This window comes from Rhinolophus sinicus, linkage group LG06, assembly GCF_036562045.2.
Source record: "Rhinolophus sinicus isolate RSC01 linkage group LG06, ASM3656204v1, whole genome shotgun sequence".
Taxonomy (NCBI): domain Eukaryota; kingdom Metazoa; phylum Chordata; class Mammalia; order Chiroptera; family Rhinolophidae; genus Rhinolophus; species Rhinolophus sinicus.
This window is the reverse complement of record NC_133756.1, coordinates 22,358,869-22,386,656: the sequence shown is the minus strand read 5'-3', so window position 1 is coordinate 22,386,656 and position 27,788 is coordinate 22,358,869. Positions and strand designations below refer to the sequence as shown.

The 27,788-nt window shown below is 44.4% G+C and overlaps 2 protein-coding genes across 12 annotated transcripts in view; one reads left to right on the top strand and one right to left on the bottom strand.

The window, feature by feature from the left end:
* Positions 1 to 392: 392 nt before the first annotated feature.
* On the top strand, positions 393 to 18,634 carry ECHDC2 (enoyl-CoA hydratase domain containing 2). Of its 11 annotated transcripts, none has more exons than XM_074334727.1 (11): positions 430 to 864; positions 4,160 to 4,183; positions 6,197 to 6,264; positions 6,341 to 6,428; positions 8,867 to 8,953; positions 9,751 to 9,840; positions 11,275 to 11,334; positions 11,500 to 11,687; positions 15,959 to 16,009; positions 17,403 to 17,450; positions 18,250 to 18,634. In XM_074334727.1, the coding sequence occupies exons 1-11, from the start codon at positions 732 to 734 to the stop codon at positions 18,325 to 18,327; spliced, it is 915 nt and encodes a 304-aa protein (XP_074190828.1). In that variant the 5' UTR covers positions 430 to 731; the 3' UTR covers positions 18,328 to 18,634. The 11 variants fall into 11 exon arrangements, with proteins under 11 accessions (XP_074190833.1, XP_074190832.1, XP_074190830.1 ...); XM_074334725.1 differs by having other exon boundaries at positions 435 to 864; positions 9,748 to 9,840; XM_074334728.1 differs by having other exon boundaries at positions 440 to 864; positions 11,278 to 11,334.
* Positions 18,635 to 20,635: 2,001 nt separating this feature from the next.
* ZYG11A (zyg-11 family member A, cell cycle regulator) overlaps positions 20,636 to 27,788 on the bottom strand; it is a 45,000-nt gene continuing 37,847 nt past the window's right edge. The window contains exon 14 of the mRNA XM_019742793.2: positions 20,636 to 21,152. Coding sequence (XP_019598352.1) covers positions 20,989 to 21,152 — 164 coding nt within the window. The 3' untranslated portion in view covers positions 20,636 to 20,988. The remainder of the gene's footprint in view (positions 21,153 to 27,788) is intronic.

Sequence of the window (27,788 nt, the reverse complement as noted above, 5' to 3'; positions counted from 1 at the left end):
AAGGGTTAAAAAAGTCACAGAGCTAGTGACTGAACTTTGGTTTTCCTTTGTTTTTAGACATACATATAGTGACACAATCCTCCCTCCACCCTTTATTGGTGTACGTCCCATGAGTTTCAACATATGCACCGACTCTTCTAAACTACCACTTTTAACAGGATACAAGACAAATTCCAACACTCCAAATGTTTTCCCCAGGCTACTCTTTTGTGAGTCCGGTTTCTGGCCTACCCCTGATCCGTCTCAGACCCTGCTTCAGGTCACACTCCTCATAGTAGAGGACCTAAACCCGAATGGTTAGTACTAAGTTAAAAGTGTTTGTTTTTCCCGATGGCTGAGGTGGACTGGGTCTCGCACCCTTTTGGGAACTCCGGCTACCGGCCCAGTTGAGTTCAGTTCACGCTGGACACTTTCCTTTTGCAATAGCATATTACCGATTAAAATTTGTTCTCGCCACTTTAGCATCTTGCTTTATCTTTGCCGGTAGGCACTATTATCCCTACTTTACAGATTAAACACTGACACTTAGGTTGACAGCCTTGCCTCAAATCACACAACAGAGCTGGGCTTTACCCTACCCAGGTCCCCCGATCTCCAGGAGGCGCGGGGAGCGGCGAGGGCCTCTCCGCCCGTAGGTGGAGCAATTTGCGGGAACCTCGCGACCGAGCTGCGAGCCTTCAGTGGAAGAGGAGGGGTGGAGGCCGAGCGGCACCTACCCAGCCTGCGCCCCGATGCAGCGCGCCCTGACCAGCGCCCTGCGCCTAACACGGCCCTGGAGGCCCCTTCAGGCCTGCGGCTGCGCCTCCCACGGGACTGCCAGCGACCCGGAGATCCAAGTGCGCTCCCTGGCGGGTCCGGACCAAGGTAAGTGCGCTGTCCCGGGAGCACCCAGGAGGCGGCTGGGGTGCGCCCGGGCAGGGCTGAAGAGCGGGGAACCGAGTGCCAGCAGGGATAAGGATAAAGCAGTTCTCTCAGTGTGTTTGAGAATTTGGTCCCTAATTCCCCGCGTCCCAGTCTAGGCTTCCCAAGCCTCCGAAGGCCCGCGAGTGGGTGACCACCTTACTGGCCGCCCCAACCCTAGTTGGGTGGGACTCTATGTCAGTATCGGTCCTCTCAGTCCCCCATTCGGTGGGGTGGGCTGTGAGGAAGAGGAGAGGAATAGTCAGAGATCGGACTACGCACAAGTACCACCGCACCACCCCCCACCCCTGTCCCGAACTTTAAAAGGCCTGGTTCCCTCCTGGGTCAAGGGTCCTGGCACAGTTCCGTGGGGGCTGAGGCAGCGGAGCCAATCAGCTTCTTCTTGCAAGGTCGCGAATAAGGGAGGAGGGAAGGGAGGGCAGAGAAGGGCGCGTCCCCTCGCAGAGTGTTGGCCCCTCAGCAGCTGGCGGACTTTTGAACCCCGCTGACTCTGAGAGGAAAGTTCCCGCTGATCACTGGCAGAAAACACGTTCGATTGCATGTTGTTTTTGTTTGTTTTGTTGTTCGCACTCCTCACGCCACTCCACGTTACCATCGCAGCAAGGCCGTTCTCTAGTCTTTACTTTCTCCCTAATCCAATCCCTTCTTCCCTGTATTTGACGTAGCATTGTTTGTGTCAGTGTTTTAATTTACACCGACGGCATTCTACTCTACATCTCTTATTTTCTCTCCCCCCCCCCCCCCCGTTTGATACTAAGTTTTGAAGAGCTGCTTTGCCATTTAAATCTAATTCCTTGCTCCCTGCTGTGGTATACTATTCCCCGGTGTGCATCCTCTTCTCTTGATGGACATGTAGGGGCTGCCAGCGACCGACTAAGTCGAAGGTGAGAATTTCTCTGGGTAGCTGGCATTGCTGGGTCTTAGAGAAGAACCCTTACTCTCATGTTTAGTTCACTGCCAAACTGGGAACAGCGTTTGCCCTGAGATAGTTATAAGCATTCTCCCCACTATACCGATTAAGAAACTGGGGCACAGAGAAGTTAAGCAATTTGAACCAGGGCTGATTTCAAAACCTTTGTTCTCAACTATTAGGTCATCACGGCTTCTTCTGTACAAAAGTTTGTACATCAGTTTAAAAAAATAAATTATCCAAGATCATAGACCTTAGAGCTCACTTGCAAAGAGCAGAAAGTTATGTCCAGAAATTACAAGGATCGGCAGATTTATCCTCTGCCCCTGCCAGAGGGCATTTAGAAGGTGGGAGAAGGTCCATGTGGGAAGGAGATAAAGAAATCGAGGAGGGTCAGTGGAGGAGGCTGAGGAGATTCCCACACAGGTGAAACAGCCCCTCCCCCAAAATGATTTGGGGTCATTTGACAGACAGGTTCTGTTTTCCTCTTGGGCGATGGCACCAGAGCATTGTCACATTTTACCTGTTGTCCTTGAACATGGGATTGGCTTGTTAACCACTCTTCACTCTTTACCGCTCTACTCCAATTTCTTCACAGGGAGTTCATGGTTCTCCACTATACCCTGACCTTTCCATCTTATCTCTTCGACCCATGGGTTCATTTTAAGCTGTCTCACTTCTGTATTTTGTTCTAGCTACGTCCCTGACTTGGGTCCTCTCTGCCTACATACATCCTTCTGGAATTACTGCGCTTCATTTTCCCTTCGCTTTTCACATGTTTGGACCTGTCTCCCTCATAAATTGTTAGCTCTTTGAGAATGAGGATTGCTAGCTGCTAGGCAAGGCCGGAGGAATGAATCATGGGAGATCAAAATTGGTCTATTAGAATTGATTTGGCGTATTTGTGCTGCAGGAAATCAGACTAGAAAAGACCATAACCTCTCCGAGCAAAAAGGTGTATGGAGTTTTATAGGAGGGGGTGAAGGAGGTTGTTCCCCCTTCAATGTTTCAGGGGGTTTTCGTTGCATTGGCTCTAGCAACCAAGGGTTTCGGGCATGACCAAGCCCTCCGGCTCCACACCCTGACCTCCAGGCCTCCGTCTGAACTGCCCAGGCCCGCCCAGGTCCACTGATCACAAGCCCCTAGGAGACAAAGTACAAAGCAAGACAGGACAAGATAGTTTCTACATTCCAGGTGGCTTCTCCAGGCCTAAGGCAAACACAAGCCGGCAGGTACAAGGGTACAAAGCAAGACAAGATGGCTTTTAGATAAGAAGGTTCCTGTTCCTGGCCTAAATTTGTCCTAACACTAGCTGGGTCCAGCTGTTAACTTAGGCAAATTCTCTTCTTTTCTGGCTCTCAGTTTCCCCTTCTATGTAGAAAGGAGTTGTTAAACCAGTTAGTCTCTAGACTATCTTCCAGTGGTTTTTGTTGACTCTCACCCACATCACCTAGCCTGTGGTCCAAGCCTTCCAGACAGAAGTGACCCTAGGTCAGCTGCTAAGGAAATCATCAGCCAGTGGTGTGGTGGGTTTTGTAAGAGTGGGGAGGGTATGGTACAGACCCATCCCCACTGCTGGGGCCCAGAAAGTGAGAGGTTAGTTAGCATGTTAGGCCGACAGGAAGGTCCCTGGTGGAATAAACAAAAGACAGCCATATCCTGAAACTCCAGGTTCTAAAGTAGACCTGAGGTTATCATCTCGTAAATTCCTTTTGGCAGGACAAAGGAGCAGATCTGATAGATAGGAATGGATTTATTTCGTGAATCCCTTCAGGATGGGCAAACAGAGCAAACCTGATAGACAAATTCCATTAGAAGGCTCCAGCCCCTTTCCCCAAACAGGCAAGGGAAGGTACAAAAGAGCTTTTGCCTCGGTCACTGGACACCCCATTCGGGACCCCCTTCCTCTCAGGAGCTGACCCTTTGCTTTTTAATAAACTATCCTCTTTTACAACTCCTCGTCTCTCCTTGGTCCGTGCTTCCATTCTTCGGTTTCACGAGACACGATCCAGGCACAAAGAAAATATTCTACATCAAAAGGGCAATGTACCCAGGATCAGGGCTCAACTAAGAAGACGGGAACAGGGCTGAGTCCTCTTTATTTCTCCAGAGCCTGGCACGTAGTAGTGCAAATGAAATGTTGTCAGATGAATGCATGAAAGACACCCTGCCTGACTCCGCAGGGCTCCCAGTTTGGAGTTCCTAACATGTTTGGGGTCCTAGACGTTCCCCAGCATATGTCTTCCCTGATCACTGTACCAACAAACTGGCTATGTACATTATTTCTTTTAATCCTCATAACAACCTTTTTATAATTTTTGCTTACAGATCAGGAAATTGAAAGTCAGAAGGGTAAAGGAACTGGCCCAAGGCCATGGAGCTGGTGTGCAACTGAGCTGTGACTTGAGCGAAGCATTTTAAGATTTGGCAGCTAGTACTTTGAGAGAGGGAGATGGAGAGAGGAGATAAAGATGAAAGACTGGGGAGTGACAGCCAGTGAGAAAAGCCAGAACCGGAAAGTAAAAAAAGGAGAAAGTTTCTGTCAGTCCCAGGACTTTGTGATTTTATTAGTTTTTTTTGCCACAAGAACAAATTGCCACAATTGTTGTTGCTTAAAATAACACACATTTATTATCTCATAGTTTCTGTAGGTCAGAAGTCCAGACACAACTTAGCTGGGTTCTCTGCCTCAGGGTCTGACCAGGATACAATCCAAGAGTTGGCCATGGCTGTGGTCTCATCTAGACTTGACTGGGGAGAGATCTGCTTCCGAGCTCCTTACCTTGTTGACAGAATTCACTTCCTGTGTGTTGTAGAACTGAAGTCCTATTTTCTTGCTGACTGTTGGCCAGCGGGCCACTCTCAGCTCCTAGAGGCTGCCCACAGTTCCTTGCCACATGACCCTCTCCATAGGCCCACAAGTTTCTGCAGTGTGCCTTAGGAACAGGTTTATAATACACTGTAACCTAATCACAGAAGTAATATCTTATCACCTTTGCCATGTAATTCAATATACTCTTGGAAGTGACATTTTGTAACCTTAGCTATACTCTGTTGGTTAGAAGCAATTCACAGGTCCTATCCCATGGGAAGGGGATTCTTTAGGATGTGAACATGTGGGCCACTCTAGGTTCTGTCTGCTACAATGACCTTGGACCTAGACTTGTTTTCCTCAACTCCCGAAGGGTTTTTCTGTATCCACCACAGTTTCTCTTCCTCAAAGTTGCAACATTTTCTCTTCTGAAGCACCAGAGCTGGAGAGGATGTTGGGGACATCTGAGTTGCTCTGTGGGACCTCCATCCAGAACTGCTGGGCTCAAATTGCTCTTTGAAGGTTTCTGGGAGGCTAAGGAAACCCACCTAGCCTGAATATTACAGTCCTCTGTCCTGGACCACAGTTCTCTAACTCCGGGCTAGAAACCTTACCTTTGAGAACCCTGAAACTTTCTTTGGCCCTTCTCTGTGTCTCCGATCAACTCACACTGAGAATACCATCTTAACAAATACTGCTTGTTTCATAAACAAAGCTGAGAACCCGGGAGATGAACAATAAGGGGCCTTTGACTGCCAGAGGATTGGTAAACACTCCTTTAGTGCATCCCTGACATTTTAGAGGAGAGGTAATGGCCCCTGCCCAGAGCTGCTATTTCTTCCCCACACCTGGCCAGGATTTTGGGGATGAGTTGAGGCCAGAGTGGGGTACAAAGGCCCGACTTTTGGGGGGCCCTGTGAGTGTTACTAAACATTGGACTTTATTTTGATGAAAAGGGGAGGGACATGGTTGGATTTGGGTTAGAAAGATAACTCTGACCCAAATGAAGGAATGAATGCAGAGGGAGAAGGGGGAGCAAGACTGAGGACAAGAGGGCCACCTGGGTGATCCATGTAATTAAGAAAAGAGCCCATACCAGATTAGTGACTGCAAGGAGGGATATGAGCTTAAAGATCTGAGATTTAAGAGGTTGAATTGTCAGGTGTCAGAGACTGAGTAAATTTCATGGGTAAGGGATAAGGAGGCAACACAACAGACTTCTGAGTTAACAGTGAGGTCATTTGCTCACCAAGAGAGGAGAAAGATGGATCATTTTTGGACATGCTGGTTGCGATATCAAGTGGACAGTTGGACATTCAGGCTCAGAGCTCAGAGGAGAGCTCTGGGCTGGCCAGGTGTGCTGGGCAGCCCTGGGGATACAGGAGGCAAGCACACTGGAGGTGACGAAGGAGAAGGGGCAGATGAGCAAGCCCAGTCAGGAAAACTGAGGCCTGTGTGTGTGTGACTTTCCCAAGCCATACAGGCTGCCCAGGCCCCCAGCCCAGGAGTGAGCAAACCAGGTGGCTCACCCTAGGCTGCCTGGTCCCCTGCAGGAATCACTGAGATTCTGATGAACAGACCACGCGCCCTCAATGCCCTGGGAAATGTCTTCGTCAGTGAGGTGAGAAAGGGCGGAATACCAGGGAGGGCTGGGGCTGGGCAGGGCAGGGAGGTATCTGACAAGATCTTCTCTGCAGCTGCTGGAAGCTCTGGCCCAGCTGCAGGAAGATCGGCGAGTGCGTGTCCTGATCTTCAGAAGTGGAGTGAAGGGTGTGTTCTGTGCAGGTGGGTTTCCCTGCTCCCCTTACCCCACCCTGGGGCTCAGCAGAGCTCCCACCAGCCTGCAGGGGTTGGTGGGAGGGGTTAGGTCAGCTCTAGCATAGGACTCACTCCCATTTTACAGATGTGAACTCAAAGACTCAGGTAAAATTCCTTGCCTAGGGTAGACATAATTAGTAAGAGGTAGAACACAATTTAGTTTGAACTTGACCCCTCTGACCCTCCTTAATCTTTTGGCCACATCATGCTGTGTTCTGACCCTTCATTGAGAAAATGAGGAAACTGAATCCAAAGACGTTCACAAGGTCAGTGGCCAATACCAGCCTCGTGCCCCTGTGCCCAGTCCCCGTCCTCAAAGCTCTCCACCATCCCTGCACCATCGGTCCTCACAACTGGGCAAGCACAACGAACTTGTTTCAAAGGCTGGAAATACCACATCCCAGACCCACAACAAGCAAGTCAATGAGAGCAGCTAAGAACCTAAGCCGGGATGGTTGGGGAGAGGGTAATGGGGGTCACTGCAGAGGCGGGAAGTGCTTGTGAAGGGGGAAGCATGACTTCCAGTCTTCAAAGGGACATGGCTCAGTCCCCAGGTCTGAGCTGCTGGGAATCGTGGTGCCCAGCTTGGAGTCCACACTTGTCCAACCCTGGCAGGACCAGGATGCGGACCAGTCTGCCTGACCCAGCGGCCCTGGCTGAGGCCCTCACCCCACTCTGGCCTCTTCCTTATCTCCATCTCTGTCTGGCCTCCACTGTCAAGGTCACTTCATGCCCCCTGTAGTAGTACCACTACTCACTATCCCAGGTAAGCACAGGGAAGTAGTAGGGCTGCCATAAGTCTGGGTCTACCCCCGACTTGCTCTAGAATCCTGAGCTAGTCTCTGCCCCTTTCTGGGCCTCAGTTTCCCCATCTGTCACTGAGGGGCTGGAACTAACCAAAGATTTCCAAGCGCTCTCCCAGCTCTGCTATCATGTGGTCTAGGACGGGAAGAGACTATACACATCCCCACGCCCCCCTCAGCCCCCGCCATCTGGCCTCTGATGGCCCTACCACAGTCACTGCTCTCACCCAGGTCCTTGCCCACCTTCGTGCCCCTGTATCTGGCACTCACTTTTCCTTTCGCGTCTTACTTGACCCCTCAGCCTCCTTGGCCCCACTTACCTCCTTTTGAAAAGTAATCAATTATACAGTGATGTATGTCCATTATTTCTCAGTAAAACTGGGAAAAAGCAATACATTATTTTATATATTTTTTAAATTGTGGTAAATATATACATTACACAAAGTTTACATTTTTAACTATTTTTAAGTGTAAAATTCAGTGGCATCAAATACATTCACAAGGTTGTGCAACTATCACCACTATTCATTTCCAGAAATTTCTCATCATCACAAACTGTGCTCATTAAGCAATCCCTTCCCATGCCCCCTTGTCCCCAGCCCATGTAACTTCTGGTTTACTTTCTGTTTCTATGAATTTGCCTATTCTAGGTACCTCATACAATTGGAATCACACATTTGTCCTTTTGTGTCCGGCTTATTTTACTTGGCATAACATCCTCAAGGTTCATCCATGTTGCAGCATAGATGAATCAGAACGTTGTTCCTTTTTATCGCTGAGTAATATGCCATTGTGTACATACGCAGTTTGTTCCTCCATCCATCCATTGATGGACACTGAGTTGGTTACACCTTTTGGTTATTGTGAATAATGCTGTTATGAACATTCGTGTGCAGATAAGAGTCCTTGCCTTCAATTCTTTTGGCTATATCCCTTAGGAGTGGAATTACTGGATCACAGTAATTCTACATTTAACTTTTTGAGGAACCACCAAAACGTTTCCCACAGCAACTGCATTTTACAAACCCACCAGCAATGCACCAAAGGGTTCTCCAAAGCCACACCACTTGTTTTGTGTTGTGATTGTTTATAATAGCCATCCTCGTAAGTGTGAAGTGCTTCCTCATTGTGGTTTTGATTTGTGTTTCCCGAATGACTAATGATGTTGAGCATCTTTTCATGTGCTTAGTGGCCATTTGTATGTCTTCTTTGGAGAAATGTCTACTCAAGTCTTTGTTCTTTGTGGGTTTTTTTTGTTGTTGAGTTGTAGATGTTTATATAGCCTAGATATTAATCTCATATCAGATATGGGATTTTCCAGTATTTTCTTCCATTCTGTAGGCTCTCTTTTCACTCTCTGATAGTGTCCTTTGATGGACAAGTTTTTAATTTTGATGAAATCCAATTTTTCTTTATTGTTGCACCTCTCCTTTTTTAACCTCCTCCCCCTTTTCCTTCCTGGCTTCCCTGATTATGCTTTCCTGGTGTTTCGTCTCCCTTTCTGGCTGCTTCTCAAGTCTCCTTTGCTGGATCCTTTAACAGCTTAGGACTCAATAATGGGTTATTGCTCCAGGGCTGTCACCTACCCTTCACCATCTGCAGGTGCAGACCTGAAGGAGCGGGAGCAGATGAGTGAGGCGGAAGTGGGGGTCTTTGTCCAGCGGCTCCGAGGCCTGATGAATAAGATTGGTGAGGGTCCTGGAATCGGGCAGAGGAAGGCATTCAGGGGCCCTGCTGATCCCAGCCCCACCCACCATGCTCTACTCTAAGGAGAAGACAGTTTCTGTTGTGAGCTCTGTGGAGAGACAGGTGACAAGAGTTCAGAGGGCATTTCTCTCAGAGTGCTGGCTCCTCAGCCTTTGTCCCTGCTAGTTCTGTCCCCTCACCCCCACCCCTCCACGCCACCCCTCTCCCTGCCTTCAAGCATGGCTACCCCAGAAGAGTCAAGGTTCACCAAGCATGCTTCCAGGCTTTCCCAATGCTGTTTCTTCTGCCTGGAATATCACTCTTTAGCCACGTGAACTTTTTATTCATCCTTGAGGGCCACTCGTGCCTCCTCTAGGAAGCCTCCTCTGACCCTTACTCCAAGCTTCCTGTATCAGAGCACTCACCCTGGGTCATCATTGCCTGTTTACAGGTCTTCCCATGTTTTGTTCAATTCTGTGTTCCTAGCACCCAGCACAGGGCTTGGCACACAGAATGAGGAAGAGCAGAAGGGCCAGTCCCAGGGTGGCCAGCAGGAGATGGGGGCCTGAGCAGGGATCATCCAGCCCACCTCCCCACTCTGGTTCCCCACCGGATCCCACACCTTACCCCAATGGGAAAGCCACCTTCTAAAATAACCTGGCTGAGACACCAGGTGAGGCCTCCAAACCTGGGACCACTGAGGCCCTCTGTCCCAACCAGCTAGCCCCTCCCCAACCTTGAGTCCCTGTCCTGATCCTGCCAGGGCTTCACAGGCTGAGCCCTTCTTCTCTCCACAGCAGCCTTCCCTGCACCCACCATTGCAGCTATGGATGGGTTTGCCTTGGGTGGAGGCCTGGAACTTGCCCTGGCCTGTGACCTCCGAGTAGCAGGTACTGGGCAGGGGGAGAGGTGGGACAGGGTGGGGAGGGAAGGGTTAGTGAAACAGGGTATGTCTCGATTCTACAAAGTCAGCCACTGCTCTTGGTTTTCCAACCAACAGCAGAACTAAAGGCAAGGTGGGGGACACAGAGGGAGTTCAGGCAGAAGTCGGTTCCCCTCCTGGTTCAGCCCGACTGCTATAGAACCCCTCACCTCTCAGCACCAGCTTCCCTCATCTCAGGAATGCTTCTACCAAGCCCAGAGCCATTACTGACAGGACAGCAAAAAGAGTACAGAGAGGGAAGGCCAAAGGGGACAAAGTTTAGTTGTTTAACCTTCCAGTTCTGTCCAAACTAGCTTTATTTATCATGTTTTTGAAAAAAGGTCAGCCACGGGAACAGTCTGTCAGCCCAGATAATCACCAGCATACCTGGGCAGGAACATTACCCTCTGGTTCATTGGCACCAGCCAAGGTTTGGAGCTTTGAAGAACAGAGGGAAGGGATGAAGAAGGCAATAGATCACATTTCAACCTTACTGCCTTGGTGGTTAGGTGAGATCTTCTTGGAGGCAGTTAGGAAAAGTCTGAGTGCCGTCATGGTGAGACTCTTCCCCTCCGTTTTCTCCTGCCACCGCAGGAAGAACATTTAAAAATGTGTAATTCCAGGCATTTAAAAGTAGCTTTTATCTACACAATGCATATCAAAGAGAAGGCATTAAAATATCAGTCAGGTCATAGCCCCAACTCTGTTTCTCACTGGCCCATGTTTAAGGCAACTAACTTGCAGTTCTGGCAACAGGAGAGAGTGAAGGTAAAACCCCTCATAGGCAGGAGTGATGGCCGTTCCCTCCTGCGGACACTGCAGGGTTCAGACGGCCTGTGCTGAGGGAATTCGAGAGAAGCCTATGGCGTGGGACACTCAAGGGCTTCTCAGACGAAGTAGAACTTGAAAAGAGGATGTGGACTGGAATACAGAAATTTCAGGCTGATGAAAAGCCAGGAGGAATAACTGTGGTGGGAGCAGGAGTCACTAACACTCTAGTCCAGACAAGAGCAAAAATACATGAGGCGAAGAATCCATGAATCCAGAAACAGGTACTGGGTACTTTCCAGGAACCCCTTCCTTGTTCCCAGCACCATTACCTCATTTGATCCTTAGCAGGCACAAGAGGGGTAGTCATCTTTTAGGCACCTATAAGGTAGGGTAAGAAGGGTAAGAGGCTCAGAGGGTAAGAGCTATGCCTGGTGATGCACTCCTCCACCAGTGGGGAGGTAGGATGAGGGCCTGGGCTTCCTGATCTGCAGGTGGGGGGGTCTTCCAAAGAGCCAGACCATGAAGGAAGTGGTTGGCTGGAGTGGTGAGCAGAGCCCAGAAGTGGGTGTCTCTTCTCCCCAAGGATTGACACTGGAGGAGAGGGTGGGGGCTTCACTTTGTTCTCTTTAAGCAGCTTCCTCGGCTGTCATGGGGCTGATCGAGACCACCCGAGGGCTCCTCCCAGGAGCAGGTAACAAACCTCACCCACAGCACCAGTCCTTCTCTACCTGCTCAGTTTCACTCTATCCCATCCTAACTCAATCTGCTTCCGAGAAGTCTTGGCTAATTCCCAGCCTGGGCCTTCTCTGGGCTCCCACCTCCCATATTGATTGACCACCCCATTCCATCCTGGCAGGAGGGACTCAGAGGCTGCCTCGATGCCTAGGGGTGGCCCTGGCAAAGGAGCTCATCTTCACGGGCCGACGACTGAGTGGGACGCAGGCGCAGGCCCTGGGGCTGGTGAACCACTCTGTGGCCCAGAATGAGGAGGGGAACGCCGCCTATCACCGGGCACGAGAACTGGCCCAGGAGATCCTGCCCCAGGTGTGGTGGCAGCCCAGCACAGGCCTGTGCCACGGGGACACACGTGTGGGGAGGCCAGGGTGACCCATGGGACCACACAAGATGCATTCACCTAGACTTATAAAATTAACCCTCTTTGGAGTTTCTGCATCCATTCAGTCATCCAGGAAACAAAATTAAATCAAATTTTAAGGTAAAATGAAAAGTGAATTCTGATAGACTGGAATCAAGTAAGCTTGAAAATCCTCAGACCAGCACCAGAACTTTCTGAGACGGTGGAAATGCTCTGTGCCTGTGCTGTCCACTAAAGCAGCCTATGGCCACATGTAGTTATTTAAATTTAAATGTAAAATTTTAGTTTCTCAGTTACACTTCCCACATTTCAAATGCTAATAGCCACATGTGGCTAGTGGTTACTATATTGGACAGAACAACATTAAAATGTCCCCAAAACTGAAAAAGCAAGATTCTAAAGCAAATAAACTACGAGCCCTTCTTTCTGACCATACGGCATGGTGGAAAGTCTTGAAACACATCACACAGGATATGTTAAGACCTATTCATTTTTTTAAATCCTCACGTACCCTCTGTGAGCATAATCTCACAAAAGGCTGAGAGACCCAGGGAATAGGTTTAGGCCCTGCCTAGGGTAATCCTACCAGCTGCCAGACCCAAAGTCTGCAGCAGGACCCAGGATCTGGCTGATGGGGTCTCTAAGGGCCTGAGCGGCTCTGCTGGCTTCTCATGACTCTAAAAGGACCCAGAGGAAGGTCCCGAGTTTCCATAATGATATGGAAGCAGCTGAAATGGAGCCATGTTTTACTGACTTATAATAAACACTACTTAGCCCATACGGAGCATCTCCCATCTATCCGACACAATCCTAGGTACTTGCGCAGTGCCTCAATTATTAGAACAATCCAGATTGAGTTGATTATTCTCATGGTATTTATGATAGACCCAGAAAGGTTAAGTGGCTTGCTCATCAAAGTCACCAAAAGTGACTGCAAGTGTCTATTACCAGAAAGACAATACTGGTATTATATTCTAAGAGTGCATAATATGTACAAAATTTCTAAAACTATAAAACTATTTAAAGCATTTCAAGCAAAACACTTACAAACATGTTACAAAGCAAAAAATGTCCATAAAAATGTTAACCATACATTAATATTAACAGATAAAAGCATTTGAATTAATCATGAAAATAATTTTCTGCCTATTTAAATAATCCTATCTCTTTTTATAACTTCAAGATCTGTGAGGGCAGGGGCTATTAACTTTTAAAAACTGATGGTGAGTTTGGCTTCAACCATTTATCATTTTTCCCCCCAAGTTTCATCACATATAAACAGAGAGTCTGATGCTACTACCAAGACAATTTTAATGCTGTCATGTTCCTATTACACTTGGTCAGAAAGTCTGGAACTAATACGAAACTCTTGTGACTCAAGGTAGATGCTAACTTCTGATTTCGCACTCCCACAGAGGGGGGGTCCTATCTAGCAAGACTTATAGACTGTAGTTTGTGTTTTTCTGCATGAACTGAATAGCTGGGTCTTTGAGCTTGACTCAAGATGATTCCAATTTCAGATTTTTGAATATACTGAAATAATGGTATTCCACTAACATTAAGTTCTAGTATTTCAGTACTTAAAGTAGCTTTGCATACCAAAACACCAGCATACCAGAATCTAGTGCTACAAAGTTCACTAATCCCAATGCTGGGACATTTGATGCAACCTGAAAAACAAACCTTCAACTTCCAGCTGAGTTACTGGGTGCCCAAGACTAGAGGATTCCCGGAGGGGTGAGTGCCAGGGATGGTGTGGTAGACAGCTGCCCTCTAGTGGACAAATCACCAAGACTAGGGAATCCAATGGTTCCAGACATAAGGCCGCACAAAGATTTTTAAATAAATGCAAGGCTTGCAACTTACCACTCAAATTTTCCCCCTAAATAGTAAACAGACATTATACTTTGAATATGAATTTGGCTGTTTTCTACTTCAACATACTGTGGCTACAGTGTGACCCACTGTTCTCATTTCCAAATAATGTGAAATTATCACGTCTACTAATTCTCATATATACGTCTGTACATTTAGAAACATAAACATGTTAAGAGACATATACAGTATATTAAAACTGTATCTATATAGTTTTACATTTTCTTTGGTGAGAAATCAGTTTCTTTATTAGTTACCTAAATAAGAGTAATATATGACAAGCATTATCAAATAGAACAGATGAATAAGAAGGGCATAGGTAAAAATGAAACGTAGAGTGTCCCAGGTGACCCTGTTTACCTGGGGCTGACCCAGTTAAAAGTAAAAGTCCTATGTCCTGGTAACCCTTCTGTCACGAGCAAACTGGACCAATTGGTCACCCAAACAGCTCTCAATTCCCCAATCCCTTTCCCCAGAGATGACCACTGTTAATAGTATGAATATTCTTCCAGAAATGTTTATTACATATGTAAGTAATGCAAAAATACTCATATATTTAAATAACTCTAAATTCCTTTTAAGAATGGTTTAGGGGACAAGAAACATACCTTTAGAGGCTAATCCAGTTCTAAGGGACAGTTAAAAGGCATGAAATTAAAATATGCATAGTAAAAAATTCAAACAGTATGAAGTATAAAACAAAAAGCGAAGTTCTCCGTTCTCCTGACTCTTCTCCCCAAAGGCATGTCGTACCAGCACCTTTTACACAAATGGAATAATATACATACTAATAAGAACCTTGTTTTTTCCACCTAATATCTTGGAGTTTCCCATTTCAGCATGTACTTGACCTCATTCTTTTTAAAAAACCGCACACTTTTTCATTCATGGTCTGGATGTGCCATGTTTCCCCGATAATAAGACCTAGCTGGACAATCAGCTCTAATGCGACTTTTGGAGCAAAAATTAATGTAAGACCCGGTCTTATCTAACATAAGACCAGATGTTATACTAATTTTTGCTCCAAAAGACGCATTAGAGCTGATTGTCCAGCTAGGTCTTATTTTCGGGGAAACATAGTATAAGTGTACTTCTGGAAGTACATCTGTAGGGTAGATTCCTACATGGAGTTGCAATATTGAAGAGCATGTGCATCTAACATTTGCCAGTTTTTGCCAAATTGCCCTCCTAAAGTTTCATACCAATTTATCAATAATGTATGCAAATACCTATTTCTTAATCTCAGCAATAGTGGGCATTACCAACATTTTACTATTGACCTAGTGTAAGGTGAAAGGGGCACCTGTTTTGGTTTGCATTTTTTAAGAGTAAAGCTGAGAACCCCTGTTTATATTTCTTTTCCTGTGAATTAACTACCTTTTCATACCCTTATGAATGTTTGTTAAAAGAAATTATACTAGCTTTTTATAAATCAAGGAAATTCATCTGTGTATCACAAATATATTTAACCAGTTTTTTACTTTATTTGTGGTATTTTTCCCAATCTGAAGTTCTTCTTTTTTTTTTTACTAGAACTTTTTCATTTATAGCTTCTATGCTAACAAACTTTAAAAATCATTCTTTTTCTGATAAAGTCTTACAAAAACTTCGAACATTACAATATGAATATTATAGGAAGTAAATGATTCCTTGCCTGGAAGCGAGCTGGGGATGGAGTACCAGGCCTGCTGTGGCACAAGCAAATGGGAAGCAAGACCAGTGAAGCAAAGATGGCCACTTTAATGCTTTTGCTTCCAAGTGGCTGTGCAAAATGCTGCCCCTCACTTTTGGGATTGCAACCCAGGTCTGTCTGATTCCAAAGCCCAAGTTCCCAATCTTGACCATTTTTGACTCTGCTGAGGTGAAACTTGCTTGCAGTGGAGGTCTGCATTTGCTGAGATGAGAGGGTAGAGGAAGGGAGCAGCAGTGGGAAAGGTGACTAGGAATCAAATCCAAGCTTCACGACTGACTCACTGGATAGACCTGGCCAAGTGCTTCACCTCCCTGAGCCTCATTAAAGATGGCACCATCCTGGAAGGGTGGGTAGCACCATTAGACAAGTCTGCGGGTGGAAAAGCACTTCGTAAATTGCAGTATGTTGTAGGAATGGATTAAAGGACAAGAACCCAAGATGGTCAGGATTGGAAGGGTCAGGGATCAGTCAGGTTTCCTTCATTACAGAAAAGGAGCATCCACTGAGAACTAGTAGGTGCTAACACTAATGACACAACAGCTGGAACTCTGCCTCCCTGTCCATGGAACTATGCCTTTCTTTATTGCAACGCCCCACCCCCACCGCATCAGCATTGATTGGCCCCTCAACCAAGCCTTTTCTTTTCCCTAGGCCCCCATTGCTGTGCGGCTGGGCAAAGTAGCCATTGATCGAGGAATGGAGGTGAGAGGGTTCTGATCAGGGCTTGGGTTCCCTAAAGTTAGTGGGGTGGCTGAGAGGTGGCAAGTGCTTTCATAGCTCGCACAGACTGACAGCACAGCTGGAAAGAACTCAGGAACTGCACTCTTGTAACAGAGTCTGACCCCTCTCTTTTTGTCTTAGTTTACCCATCTACAAAATGGAAAGTTGGCCAAGTGATATTCCAAATTACATTTTATCCTCATCTCTCTCCCTTGGAGAGAGGAGGAAAATGGCGTTCCAAAAGGGCAAATGACTTATCCAGGGACACAGAACCGTAAGAACCCAAGTCTGTATGGCTCCCTGTCCATGTTATTGGGTTTATGCTAGTGGTCAGTGACGTGGCCTCAAGGACAGGGCTCAGGGTTGGGCTGGCGCAGCTAATCCATCCCTAGACATCAACTTACTCGATTAATTCACCACACAATGATTCTAGAGCAGAGCTGGGAACTGCGACACAGACGGAAATCAAATATGGTCACTGCCTCCAGTGAGGGGAGAGGGCAGATACAGATCCAAATCACTAATAGAAAGCTAGGGGTACCAAGCAGAAATCCTGGAGAGGTTCGAGCTGTGCTATCCCACTGAGTAGTGCTGGGTTAGAGAATGTTTTCTAGGGTTCGGCTTTGGGAAGGATGAGAATTCCAGAGAAAGGGAAAAGTATGAGCAAAAGCACAGTTGCATAAATAAGCAACTGTACTGAATGGGAATAAGGGGTGAATGAGACAACACAGCACGAAAGTTAGGGGCGCAGGCTCTGGCTGGACCGTCTCAGTTCCAAGGCCTGCTTTTCCACATACTGTTGTGATCTTAGACAAATTACTTGACCTTTCTATGCCTCCGATTTCTCAGCTACAGAGTAGGGATAATAAGCCTTGCCATGAAAAGTGAGTTTACACGTACAGACATGGGCACTTCTCTTAGAACAGTGCTTAGAAGAGGTAGTAAGCATTGGGCAGTAGAGGCTGGGAAGCTGCCAGGGCCAGGTCATAAAAGCCCAGGAGCTTATTCCTGAGGGCAATGGAAAGCCTGCAATGTTCGCTAATGAGGATGAAAGGAGGTGTGGTGACGCAGCCCAGGAGCGGTGCAAACACAGCTCATCCACTCTCCTTTGCTCTACAGGCTGTGTGTAACCCACCCCATTACTCTCGCAGCCCCCATTTGTCCTAGCACTGTTTTATTAGTTACGGTGTTTCCTCTCCAGGTAAGGCATTCCTTACCAGATTCATCTCTTTCCATGATTGATGCACAGCAAGCCACTGATTCTTTGCTGGAGGGAACAGTATAGGCAGTAGGGTGGGCTGGCTCCATCTGCTCACCCAGTACAGATGGAGGTGGACAAGATCAGGCTGATCCAAGTACCACTTTTTTCTCGCAGGTGGACATTGCATCAGGGATGGCCATTGAAGGGATGTGCTATGCCCAGGTACGTGGCGGCTGTGAATGCTTGTAAGCAGAGGCCAGGCCAGCCAGGGTGTGGGGCTTGTGCAATACGTGACCAATGTAGTAGGTTCCTCCCAACCCAGAGTCACACTCTATGCCACTCACCGCTCACAATTAGCCTGGACTGCTTCTCTCTGGGACTATTTCCTCACCCATCTCATGGTGGTATGCCCTGCCCCATTTAGTGCCCAAAGAATCACAGAACACAGCGTTACTTGACACTGAAGAATGGCTTTCTCTGTACAGTGGCCTCTGTAGAGGGCAGGCTACACGTGGGATGTCAAGGCCTTGGTTACAGCCTGTAGGCTGTGTGTGTTCAAAGGTGGGGTGGTAAACCTGTGGCTGACCTATTTAGCCCTGACTCATGAGTAAGTAAAACATACTAACCTCCAGGTTAATAAATACCCCAAATTCTCCTAAGCAGAAAGTCTTGAGATTTGCAGGGCCTGGTGTGATGAGCTACACAATAAGAGTCAAAGCCAAATCTCTTATTGCAAAGCCTCCTGTTAGACTGCTGCAGGAGACTGTAAGTCTCTGGAGGCATGTAAGCAGTGTGCAAGCAGAGGCTAATGTTGACAAGCCACAGATTCAGGACAGGCGGCCTGCCTTTCCCAGGAGACTAAGGAGCCACAGAGGCCCATACCTTCCCATGGTCCCACAGCAGAGTCCATAAACAATGGAAAGACTTGGACGCTGGCCTTGTCATGGGCTGGACAAACTTGAGCAATTTACTGGCCTCTGGCCCCGCTCCCCTGCAATCTGATATTCTGTTGTTGTTTCAGAACATCCCTACCCGAGACCGGCTAGAGGGCATGGCAGCCTTCAGGGAGAAGCGGCCCCCCAGATTTGTGGGCGAGTGATGCCCATTTCACCTTAAGCATATGGGAGATGCATGCCTTCAAAGGCAGGATCCAGAAGGAAAATTTGAAGTGCGACTGTCCTCCTTATTTCAGCTCTGGGCTTCCGTTTCCTCACAAGGACAATGATGGATATAAAGTGATTGGTATGGAGCCTGGTACTAAGGTGCTGGCCATGCCACCTACTGCTACCTTCACTATTCCTCACCCTGGCTAGGTGATCACTGCGGCCAGGTTTGCTTTGGAGAACACCTGTCTCTCCCTACACAAATGATAAATTAAAACTGGACCTTTGTATTGTTGGCTGTCAGCCTGACTTTTGCCTCTCAGTTATCAGGTACTCACCAGAGATGGCAAGAAGTTGTAAGACACCCCCCTACCCCATTTCTAACTCTGTTCAATAGAGATCATAAGGAAACCCTGGTAGTGGCTGAGTAGGCACCAGGAACCAGACTGCAGATGCCAGCTCTCTGCCGGTTACTCACTGTGTGCTCCGGCTTCATCTGCAAAATGAAGCTGTTGTGAGGATTTAAAAAAAAAAAGCCTCATGTTCAATAAATGTGAGTTATATTAATGGACAACGCTCTTGTGAGAACTAAATGAAATCATCACTGTGAAAACCTCTTGTAACCTACAGGGTGGCAAGGCGAATCTTTGATGGCTGCATAAAACAGACTTCAGGAACACTGAGGAGGGAGCAGTGAACTCTGGTGGAGAGAATGGAGGATGAGGAAACGGGCAGGTCACACTGTAGTTGAAGCCTGAAGGATTAATAGGCATTTGAGGTAAAGAAGAGGAAGGTTGAGGGGAACAGTATGAGCACAGGGGAACAAGAGGATGACACACTTAGGAACAAAGGAGGGCTGACATGCACATATACACACTCATTTCAGTAGCCGTTCTGTACGAAGGCAGGGGAAGAGAAGGCTGCATCTTAAACTGTGGTCTTGTGGTCATTCTTTACCTGATCTAAGCTCCCTGCCTGAGCTTCCTTACCCTACGCCCAGCCTAGAGTCACTAAGCCCTGGCCATGGACACATACCAGTAACATTAATTTGGTAATAAATACAAAAGTACCTCAAAGCTGTGCTCATTTCCTGGAATGGAGAGTAACACAGAAGAGCCTAGAACCACCGCTCATAAGCTGTTAACTACTCAGGAAAATAACAACCTTACCGAACTTCCTTTTTCTCATCTGTTAAATGGGGAGAATAAAACTTAGCTACTCCAGAGGATTGTTGTGAATGACACAAAACTTGGAGAGGTGCCTCGTGTACAATTGGACCTCAACAGGGACTCGTTCCCACTACACCCTCACATTAGCAAAAGCTAGTATCTGGTAACAGAATGTTCCAAAGTACTAGAACCCAAGTCAGAAAACCAAGACCCCTTTTGAAATCAGGCGGAGAGTAAATGAGAGAAAATACAGTGCAGTTTCAGGACTGTAGAAGGAAGTAGGTTACAAATTCCCCTTAACCAGCGGGACACTGGTGAGCAGTAGTTTGGAATATGATTTAGAATAAGTCTCATTTGATTCCAAAAGATGGTATATAGGACTCCAGTTAAGAGTGGACAGCGAAGAAAACAAAATTCTAGTCTTAAAATATGCTACTAATAAAAAAGAAATTTATTTTTGTTCTTTGAAAAAACTTAAACAGACGAATGGCAAAATATGTTTTGTTATTTGTCAATAATAAGGCCAGGAAGGAGTTCACACTCTATTCTGTAGAGGAGGTTTTTGCAGAGGTCACAAACAAAAGCTTCTCGTGCTTTATACTGTGGTGAGGCTGGTTCTCAGAAAAGCACCTCCTTAAATCTTTGGCAAACTCTTTTTGTTGCTCTTCCTCTTCCTCTTAGTTTTGGGTCACAGTCCCACTCAAATTAAATATTTGAGGGATTGAGATTTACAGTTCCCATACAATCTTTCATCCAAACACTCTCTTCTCAGTCTTAAGTCCCACCCTGCCCCTCCAGCACACACATACGTACAGTGTTATGCTTCTCAGTCTAACGTGTAAAGTTGGAGGGACAAAGGTCTAGAGTAGAATATTGAAAATTGTAGAAAATATATTTATCTTCCCTCTACCCAAGGGGAAGGTACTTTGGTATTTTTTTGGTAAAAAAAGGTATTTTTTTCTTTTTCCTCCCCTCCAACAGAGATTCTGTCTTCCAAATAACACATTTACAAGCATATATTTCCCAGAACATTTTTCATGTACTTCTTTTCCAGTGGCTGCACATAACCAGGAATAACAATTGAGGAAAGTTCTTTCAAACATGAAATTTAACATAAATATCAAGGTCTCCCTGCAGGACTTTCCTTTCCCCTTCCTCTGACAAACTTCCGGAGTTAAGGAATTGGCCAGGGTTACAGACAGGTAACTGGTGTAGATGTTCCAACACAAGCTCACAGGTCTTCCCTGAGTCCAGAGCTCGGTATCTCAAATCTGCTGAAGTGTTCTCAGAATGATTCCAACTTGATTAGGATCATGGCCATCACACAAATGCAACCTTTTCATAACTTACAGAAAATCAGCAATAAAATATGGCCAACTCACAAACTCCAACAACAAGGGGTTTCAACATTCAATTGCTGACAGGGCAGAAGTCTGGCTGTTGAGAACAGAGAGTAACCTCTGAAGCCCCTTAGGTTAGGAAGGGCATTCAACAGAAAGGGAGTCTCTGATAATTCATGAAATGCATTCTGAAGTCATCTAGAATGGAAGTTGCAATCTGCTGGGCTTGGGGGTCTACCTCACTGTGCTCTTGGATGTTGCACAAAAGCTGCAATCCTTCTTCGTCAACTAACATTTTGCAGTATTTGCTGGCTGAAAGAAAATCAAGCAAAAAACTTGATAGACAAATTGGTATTTTTAAATATTCCCAAGTCATCACGTTCACCTTTTTGAAGAAAGGATACAAAGGTTTAAGAACTTTGACACAGGAAATAACCTAAAATGAGTCAATTCCAAAGAAATAGGTCAAAACTTAGATAATGCTTGGCTTGCGTAGTGACATAACAAATGCTCATTTTAGTATGCTTACTTCCAGACAAGTCTATGTTTCAAACATTTCTAATCCTAGCTAAAAGGATAAGAAGGTCTTTTATTACAAAAATCCTACACACTTCAGGTTCAGGCAATGTGGTGAGCTAGATAAGCTGAAAACACCAGGTGCTGGATAATACGTAATTGAAAAAAATTTAAGTGCATCATTGAATATGCAAAGTAAAGGAAATGTCCAGGGGCCAGACACAAAGAGAAGAAAGCACTTAAGGCATGTAACCTAACCTGCACCTATCCTGGGGCAGAAAGGGACTGTCAGTTTCAGTAATCTAGGAATTTCTATTCTAAGTTAGAAGCAAAATCAGTGCATAAAGCTGGTTTCTCAAAGGGACAAGAGAAGGGATAAGATAATGAAACATTTTATCTTGGCCTAGGCTCTAGGTGGGTATAAACGAGTAGGGAGGAGAAGTCTTTCCTGAGAACTTATAACCTCTGTACCAAGTGGGTACAGGGTTTGAATTTATACTACCTAAATGTTCTGGAAACCCTTGAGCTGAGAAACTAATATAAAAATTAGTCCAACCTGAGAGAAACCTCTAGAGCACTTGACAGAAACAAATAAAAAACTGTGCTGAAGATACATGACCACAATTCAGTCCAGAAAGGATTCTCTTAATCAGTCCAAGAGCCAGTTAGACAGAGAGAAATAATGATCTAAAAGCACAAATAAGGCAAGTACCAAAAATACTGTGCACATATAAAAACAACATGGAAACTATTTTTTTAAAAAAGATTACAACCTGCCCAATCAGCATGCCTGCAGCAGTCAACCAGACCTTGCATCCAGCTGCTCTAGGGGCCAGCCCCACACCCAGCACACCTGTAGCAATTGTGGCCCTGCTACAAAAGAAGGGCACATGTAGCCCACACAGGGATACCCCTGGGGCACCTGTCTCTGGTGGCCAGAGGGAATCGTACTGCTGAACCCCACAGTGTATCTCCAACATAAGGCTACTTCTTCAAGACCAGGAGACATAGGTGATCACAGAAACAAACACAGAGATTTAGGCAAAATGAGGAAATAGAGAAATATGTTCCAAATAAGAGAACAAAACAAAATCTCAGAAAAAGAACTAAACGAAATGAAGATAAGTAATCTACCCAACAAAGAGTTCAAAGTAATGGTCATAAAGAGCTTTACCGAACTTGGGAGAAGAATAGAGGAACACAGTAAGAACTTCAATACAGAGATAGAAAGTACCAACAAGAGCTGAAAAATTCAGTAACTGCAATTTAAAAAATATATACTACAGGGACTCAACAACAGATTAGATGATACAGAAGATGGGGTCAGTGATCTGGAAGACAGAGCAGTAGAAATCAAGCAAACTGAACAAGTCCAGGACCAGATGGCTTCACAGGTGAATTCTACCAAATATTTAAAGAAAAGTTAATACCTATTCTTCTAAAATTATTCCAACAAACTGAAGAAGAAGGAATGCTGTCAAACTCATTTAAAGAGAGTTTGCCTGGTTTTGGTATCAATTTCTCTTTCCATAAATACATGTGTGAATGTGCATATGTAATTTTACTTACATGTAGCCTCAATATATATGCTGTTTGTTCCTGTTTTGTTCACTCAACAATATCTCTACATCTTGTGTGTCAATAAAAATAAAATTGGGGCCGGCCCGGTGTCTCAGGTGGTTAGAGCTCCATGCTCCCAACTCCGAAGGCTGACAGTTCGATTCCCACATGGGCCAGTGGGCTCTCAACCACAAGGTTGCCAGTTCAATTCCTCGAGTCCCGCAAGGGATGGTGGGCTCTGCTCCCTGCAACTAAGATTGAACACGGCACCTTGAGCTGAGCTGCCAGATGGCTCAGTTGGTTGGAGCGCGTCCTCTCAACCACAAGGTTGCCGGTTCGACTCCCGCAAGGGATGGTGGGCAGCGCCCTCTGCAACTAGCAACGGAAACTGGACCTGGAGCTGAGCTGTGCCCTCCACAACAAAGACTGAAAGAACAACTTGAAGCTGAACGGCACCCTCCACAACTAAGATTGAAAGGACAACAACTTGACTTGGAAAAAAGGCCTGGACATACATGTTCCCCAATAAAGTCCTGTTCCCCTTCCCCAATAAAAATCTTTAAAAAATAAAAATAAAAAATAAAATAAAATTGCATCAGTATCCAGTGGATGGATATGCTATCATTTATGTAATCCTTAAGTATCCATTAAGTGATGAACATTATTGTTTCTATTTTTTCTCCTCTTCATTCAACAAATATTTACTGAGTACCTATTATGTGCCAGGTACTGTCCTAAGTACCAGGGACACAGGGATGAAAAAGATAGGCCAGGTCTCTGGCCAGATGAAGCCTACATTTTAGTGGGGGAGACCCACAGTCTGCAAGTAAATAAGCAGATAATTTGAAGAAAGGATGAGTGCTAAGAAGGAATAAAGACATACCTTCTTAGAGAAGGATTGGGTGTCAAGAGAGTAGATGACTTTAAATAAAGTGGTCTGGGAAGACCTTCCTGCAGAGGTGTCATTTGAACAGAGACCTGAGACAGTCATGCAAAGGATGAGGTACAAGCATTTGAGGTAGAGGAAACAGTGAGTACAAAGGCCCTGAGGCCGGAGGGACCTGTCATACTCATGGAATAGCAGGAATGCCAATGTGGCTTGAGGTCAGTGAGGGATAAATAGGCTAAAGTGAAAGTACTGAGATAAGTAGAGAGAAATTGGAGTAGGAGCCAGCAAGTAGGGCCCTGTAGGTCACGGAGTGTGGATTTTACTTTAAGTGCACCATGAAGTCACTGGAGAGACTGCAGTGGGAAAGACATGATCTGATTTACATTTTTAAAAGATCACTCTGGCTCCAGTGTGGAGAATGGTTGCCTGATACCAAAACCAGGCAAAGACACTACAGAAAAAGAAAATAACAAGCTGATATCCCTGCTAAACATAGATGCAAAAATCCTCAACAAAATATTAGCAAGCTGTATTCAACAATACATTAAAAGGATCATACATCATAATCAAGTGCTATTTATTCCAGGGATGCAGGATGGTTCAACATCCGCATGTCAATCAATGTGGTACACCACATTAACAAAGTAAAAAACCACAAGATCATCTCAATAGACGCAGAAAAAGCACTTGACACAATTCAACATCCATTCATGATAAAAACTTTCAATAAAGTGGGCACAGAGGGGCATACCTCAACATAATAAAAGTTATATATGACAAACCACAGCTAATATACTCAAGTGATGAAAAGCTGAAAGCTTTCCTCTAGGATCAGAAACAGACAAGGAAGCCCACTCTCACCATTTTTATTCAACATAGTATTGGAATCCTAGCCACAGAAATCAAACAAGAAAAAGAAGATAAAGTTATCCAAACTGGAAAGGAAGAAGTAAAATAAAACTGTCACTATTTGCAGATCATCTGATACTATATATACAAAACCCTAAAGACTCCATGAAGAAACTACTGGAACTAATAAATAAATTTGGTAAAGTTGCAGGATACAAAATTAGCATACATAAATCTGTTGTGCTCCTATACACTTACAATGAATTAAAAAAGAAATTTTTTAAAAATACAATTTACAATTGCATCAAAATGAATAAAATACCTAGGAATACATTTAATGAAGGAAGTGAAAGACTTGTATTTTGAAACCTATAAGACATTGAAGAAAGAAGTTGAAGAAGACACAAATAAATGTAAATATGTATTGAAAGAATACTGTTAAAATGTCCATACTACACAAAGCAAACTACAGATTCAATGCAAGCCCTATCAAAATACCTATGGCATTTTTCATAGAATTAGAATAATCCTGAAATTTGTATGAAACCAAAAAAGAACCCAAATAGCCAGAGCAATCTTGAGAAAGAAGAACAAAGGTAAAGGTATCTTGCTACCTGATTTCAAGTTACACTACAAATCTATAGTAACCAAAACAGTATGGTACTAGCACAAAAACAGACACAATAAAACAGAATAGAGAACCCAGAAGTGAACCCATTCTTATAGGGTCAATTAATGTGTGACAAAGGAGGCAAGAACATACATTGGGCGGGAAGGGGGGAGGCGCAAGGCTCATAATACCAGCATGGGCCAGGGAACTGTGTCCTACACAACTAGACTGAAAAACAACAGCTTGAACCGGAGTGGGGGGGAGAAGGGGAGGTGGAAGAAGCGGGCAGAAAAAAAGAAAATAGAGGTAGTAAACTCACTGATTTTAGTCTTAGCAATATTATTCTGGATACGTCTCCTCAGGCAAGGAAAACAAAAGGAAAAACAAACAAATGGGATTACATCAAACTACAAAACTTTTGCACACTGAAAAAAAAGTCAACATAACAAAAAGGCAATCTACAAAATGGGAGAAGATATATGCAATGTATACCCAATAAAGAGTTAATAACCAAAAAATATAATGAACTCATACCATTCAATAACAAAAAATCATACAATCTGATTTAAAAACGGATAGAGGACCGGAAGAGACATTTTTCCAAAGACAACATACAGCTGGCCAACAGACACATGAAAAGATGCTCAACATCACTACTGATCAGAGAATTGCAAATCAAAACCACAATGAAATATCATCTCACACCTGTCAGAATGGCTAATCAAAAAGACAACAAATGTCAAGTGTTGGTGAGGATGGGGAGAAAAGAGAACCCTTGTGTACTGCTGGTGAGATTGTAAATTGGTGCAGCCACTGTGGAAAACAGTATGGAGGTGCTCCAAAAAATTAAAAGCAGAACTACCATATATATGACCTAGTAATTCTACTTCTGGTTATTTATCCAAAGAAATCAAAAACAGTAATTTGAAAAGATTCATGCACCCCTATGTTCATTGCAGCATTATTGACAACAGCCAAGATATAAAAAGAAACCTAGGTGTCCATCGATAGATGAATGGATAAAGATGTGGTACATAGATACAATGGAATATTAGCCTTAGAAAAGAATGAAATCTTACCATTTGAGACAACATGGATCGACCTAGAGGACACTATGCTAAATGACATAAGTCAGACAGAGAAAGACAAATACCATATGATTTCACCTATACTTGAAATCTAAAAAGCAAAACAAACAAGCCAAAAAGGCTCAGATACAGAGAACAAACTGATAGTTGCTAAAGGAGTGAGTGGTGGGTGGTTGGGAGAAATAGGTCAAGGGGATTAAATGAGTCAAACTTCCAGTTACAAAATAAATGTCATGAGAATGTAATATACAGCATATGGCATATAGTCATTGTTGGCATATAGTCAACAATATTGTAATAATGTTGTCTGGTGACAGATGGTTACTAGATTTAATGTGGAGATAATTTTGTAAGGTATTTAAGTATAGAATTATTATGTTATATATCCGAAACTAATATAATATTGTATGTCAACTATACTGCAATAAAAAATAAGTAAAAAAGCAAGGTTACAAGATGTGTAACACAGAATGAGAGAAGGTACAGGCTACTTCTAATAGATGTTCCTCAAGAAAAGAATGGCGAGAATAGGGGAAGGGTAACATATTAAAAGAAAATGGATGAGAATTTTCATCAATTTTAGAAAGTGTAACTATGACCTGAAATCCAGAGGCAATAAAACGAAAGACTGACTTGTAAACACAATGAACCAAATCAAGACAATAAGCTGGGAAAAAATATTTAAAAGAGTTCCTTGAAATTAAAAAGACCAAAAAACATTAGACGAAAACTGAACAAAGGATATCAACAGGCAATACAAGGAAAAAGAAATGACTGTTAAATAAGAAAAGATGGTTTAACCTCACTTAAAATAAATTTCAACTGAGACTATCAATTTCACCTTAGATTGGCAAAGATCAAAAAGTTCAAATAAACAGTGTTTTTGCAAAAATGTAAGGAAATTGGCAAGCTCTCATACATCATTCACAGGAATGCAAACTGGTAATCAACTCTCTGGAGGACAGTTAGCAATAGCTCAAAATCACATATGTTCACAACTTGTGGAATTTTAAATATTCCACAGATTAACTCACATACCTGCAAAATGATGTATTTTATTTAACAAATGCTATGTAGTACGAACCAAGCTATGATTTATAAATACTTAAAAAATATTAACCCACTTAATTCTCACAACAATCCTATGAAGTATTTTTATCCCCATTTTACAGATGAGGAAACTAGGGCACAGAGAGATTAAATAACTTGCTCAAGTTCCCAGTTAGAAAACGGCAAAGAAACTGTGAATAGAACAGTCTGGTTCTGGCATTTATTCTCTTAACTACAACACATGCATTTTCCCCTATTTTTACTATATATGTGTGTTGTGTGTTATACATACTCGTACATGTCATTATTCACATATATACACACACACACACACATATATATTCGTATGTCATTATTCACTGAACCAGTGTTTACAATAGAAAAGA

Excerpts from the sequence above, each read along its gene's own strand:
- ECHDC2 (XM_074334725.1), top strand. The coding sequence starts at position 732 with ATGCAGCGCGCCCTGACCAGCGCCCTGCGCCTAACACGGCCCTGGAGG. Across the intron at positions 6,265-6,340 it reads GAAATGTCTTCGTCAGTGAG|CTGCTGGAAGCTCTGGCCCA; the intron begins GTGAGAAAGGGC and ends TCTTCTCTGCAG. Across the intron at positions 11,335-11,499 it reads AGGGCTCCTCCCAGGAGCAG|GAGGGACTCAGAGGCTGCCT; the intron begins GTAACAAACCTC and ends CCATCCTGGCAG.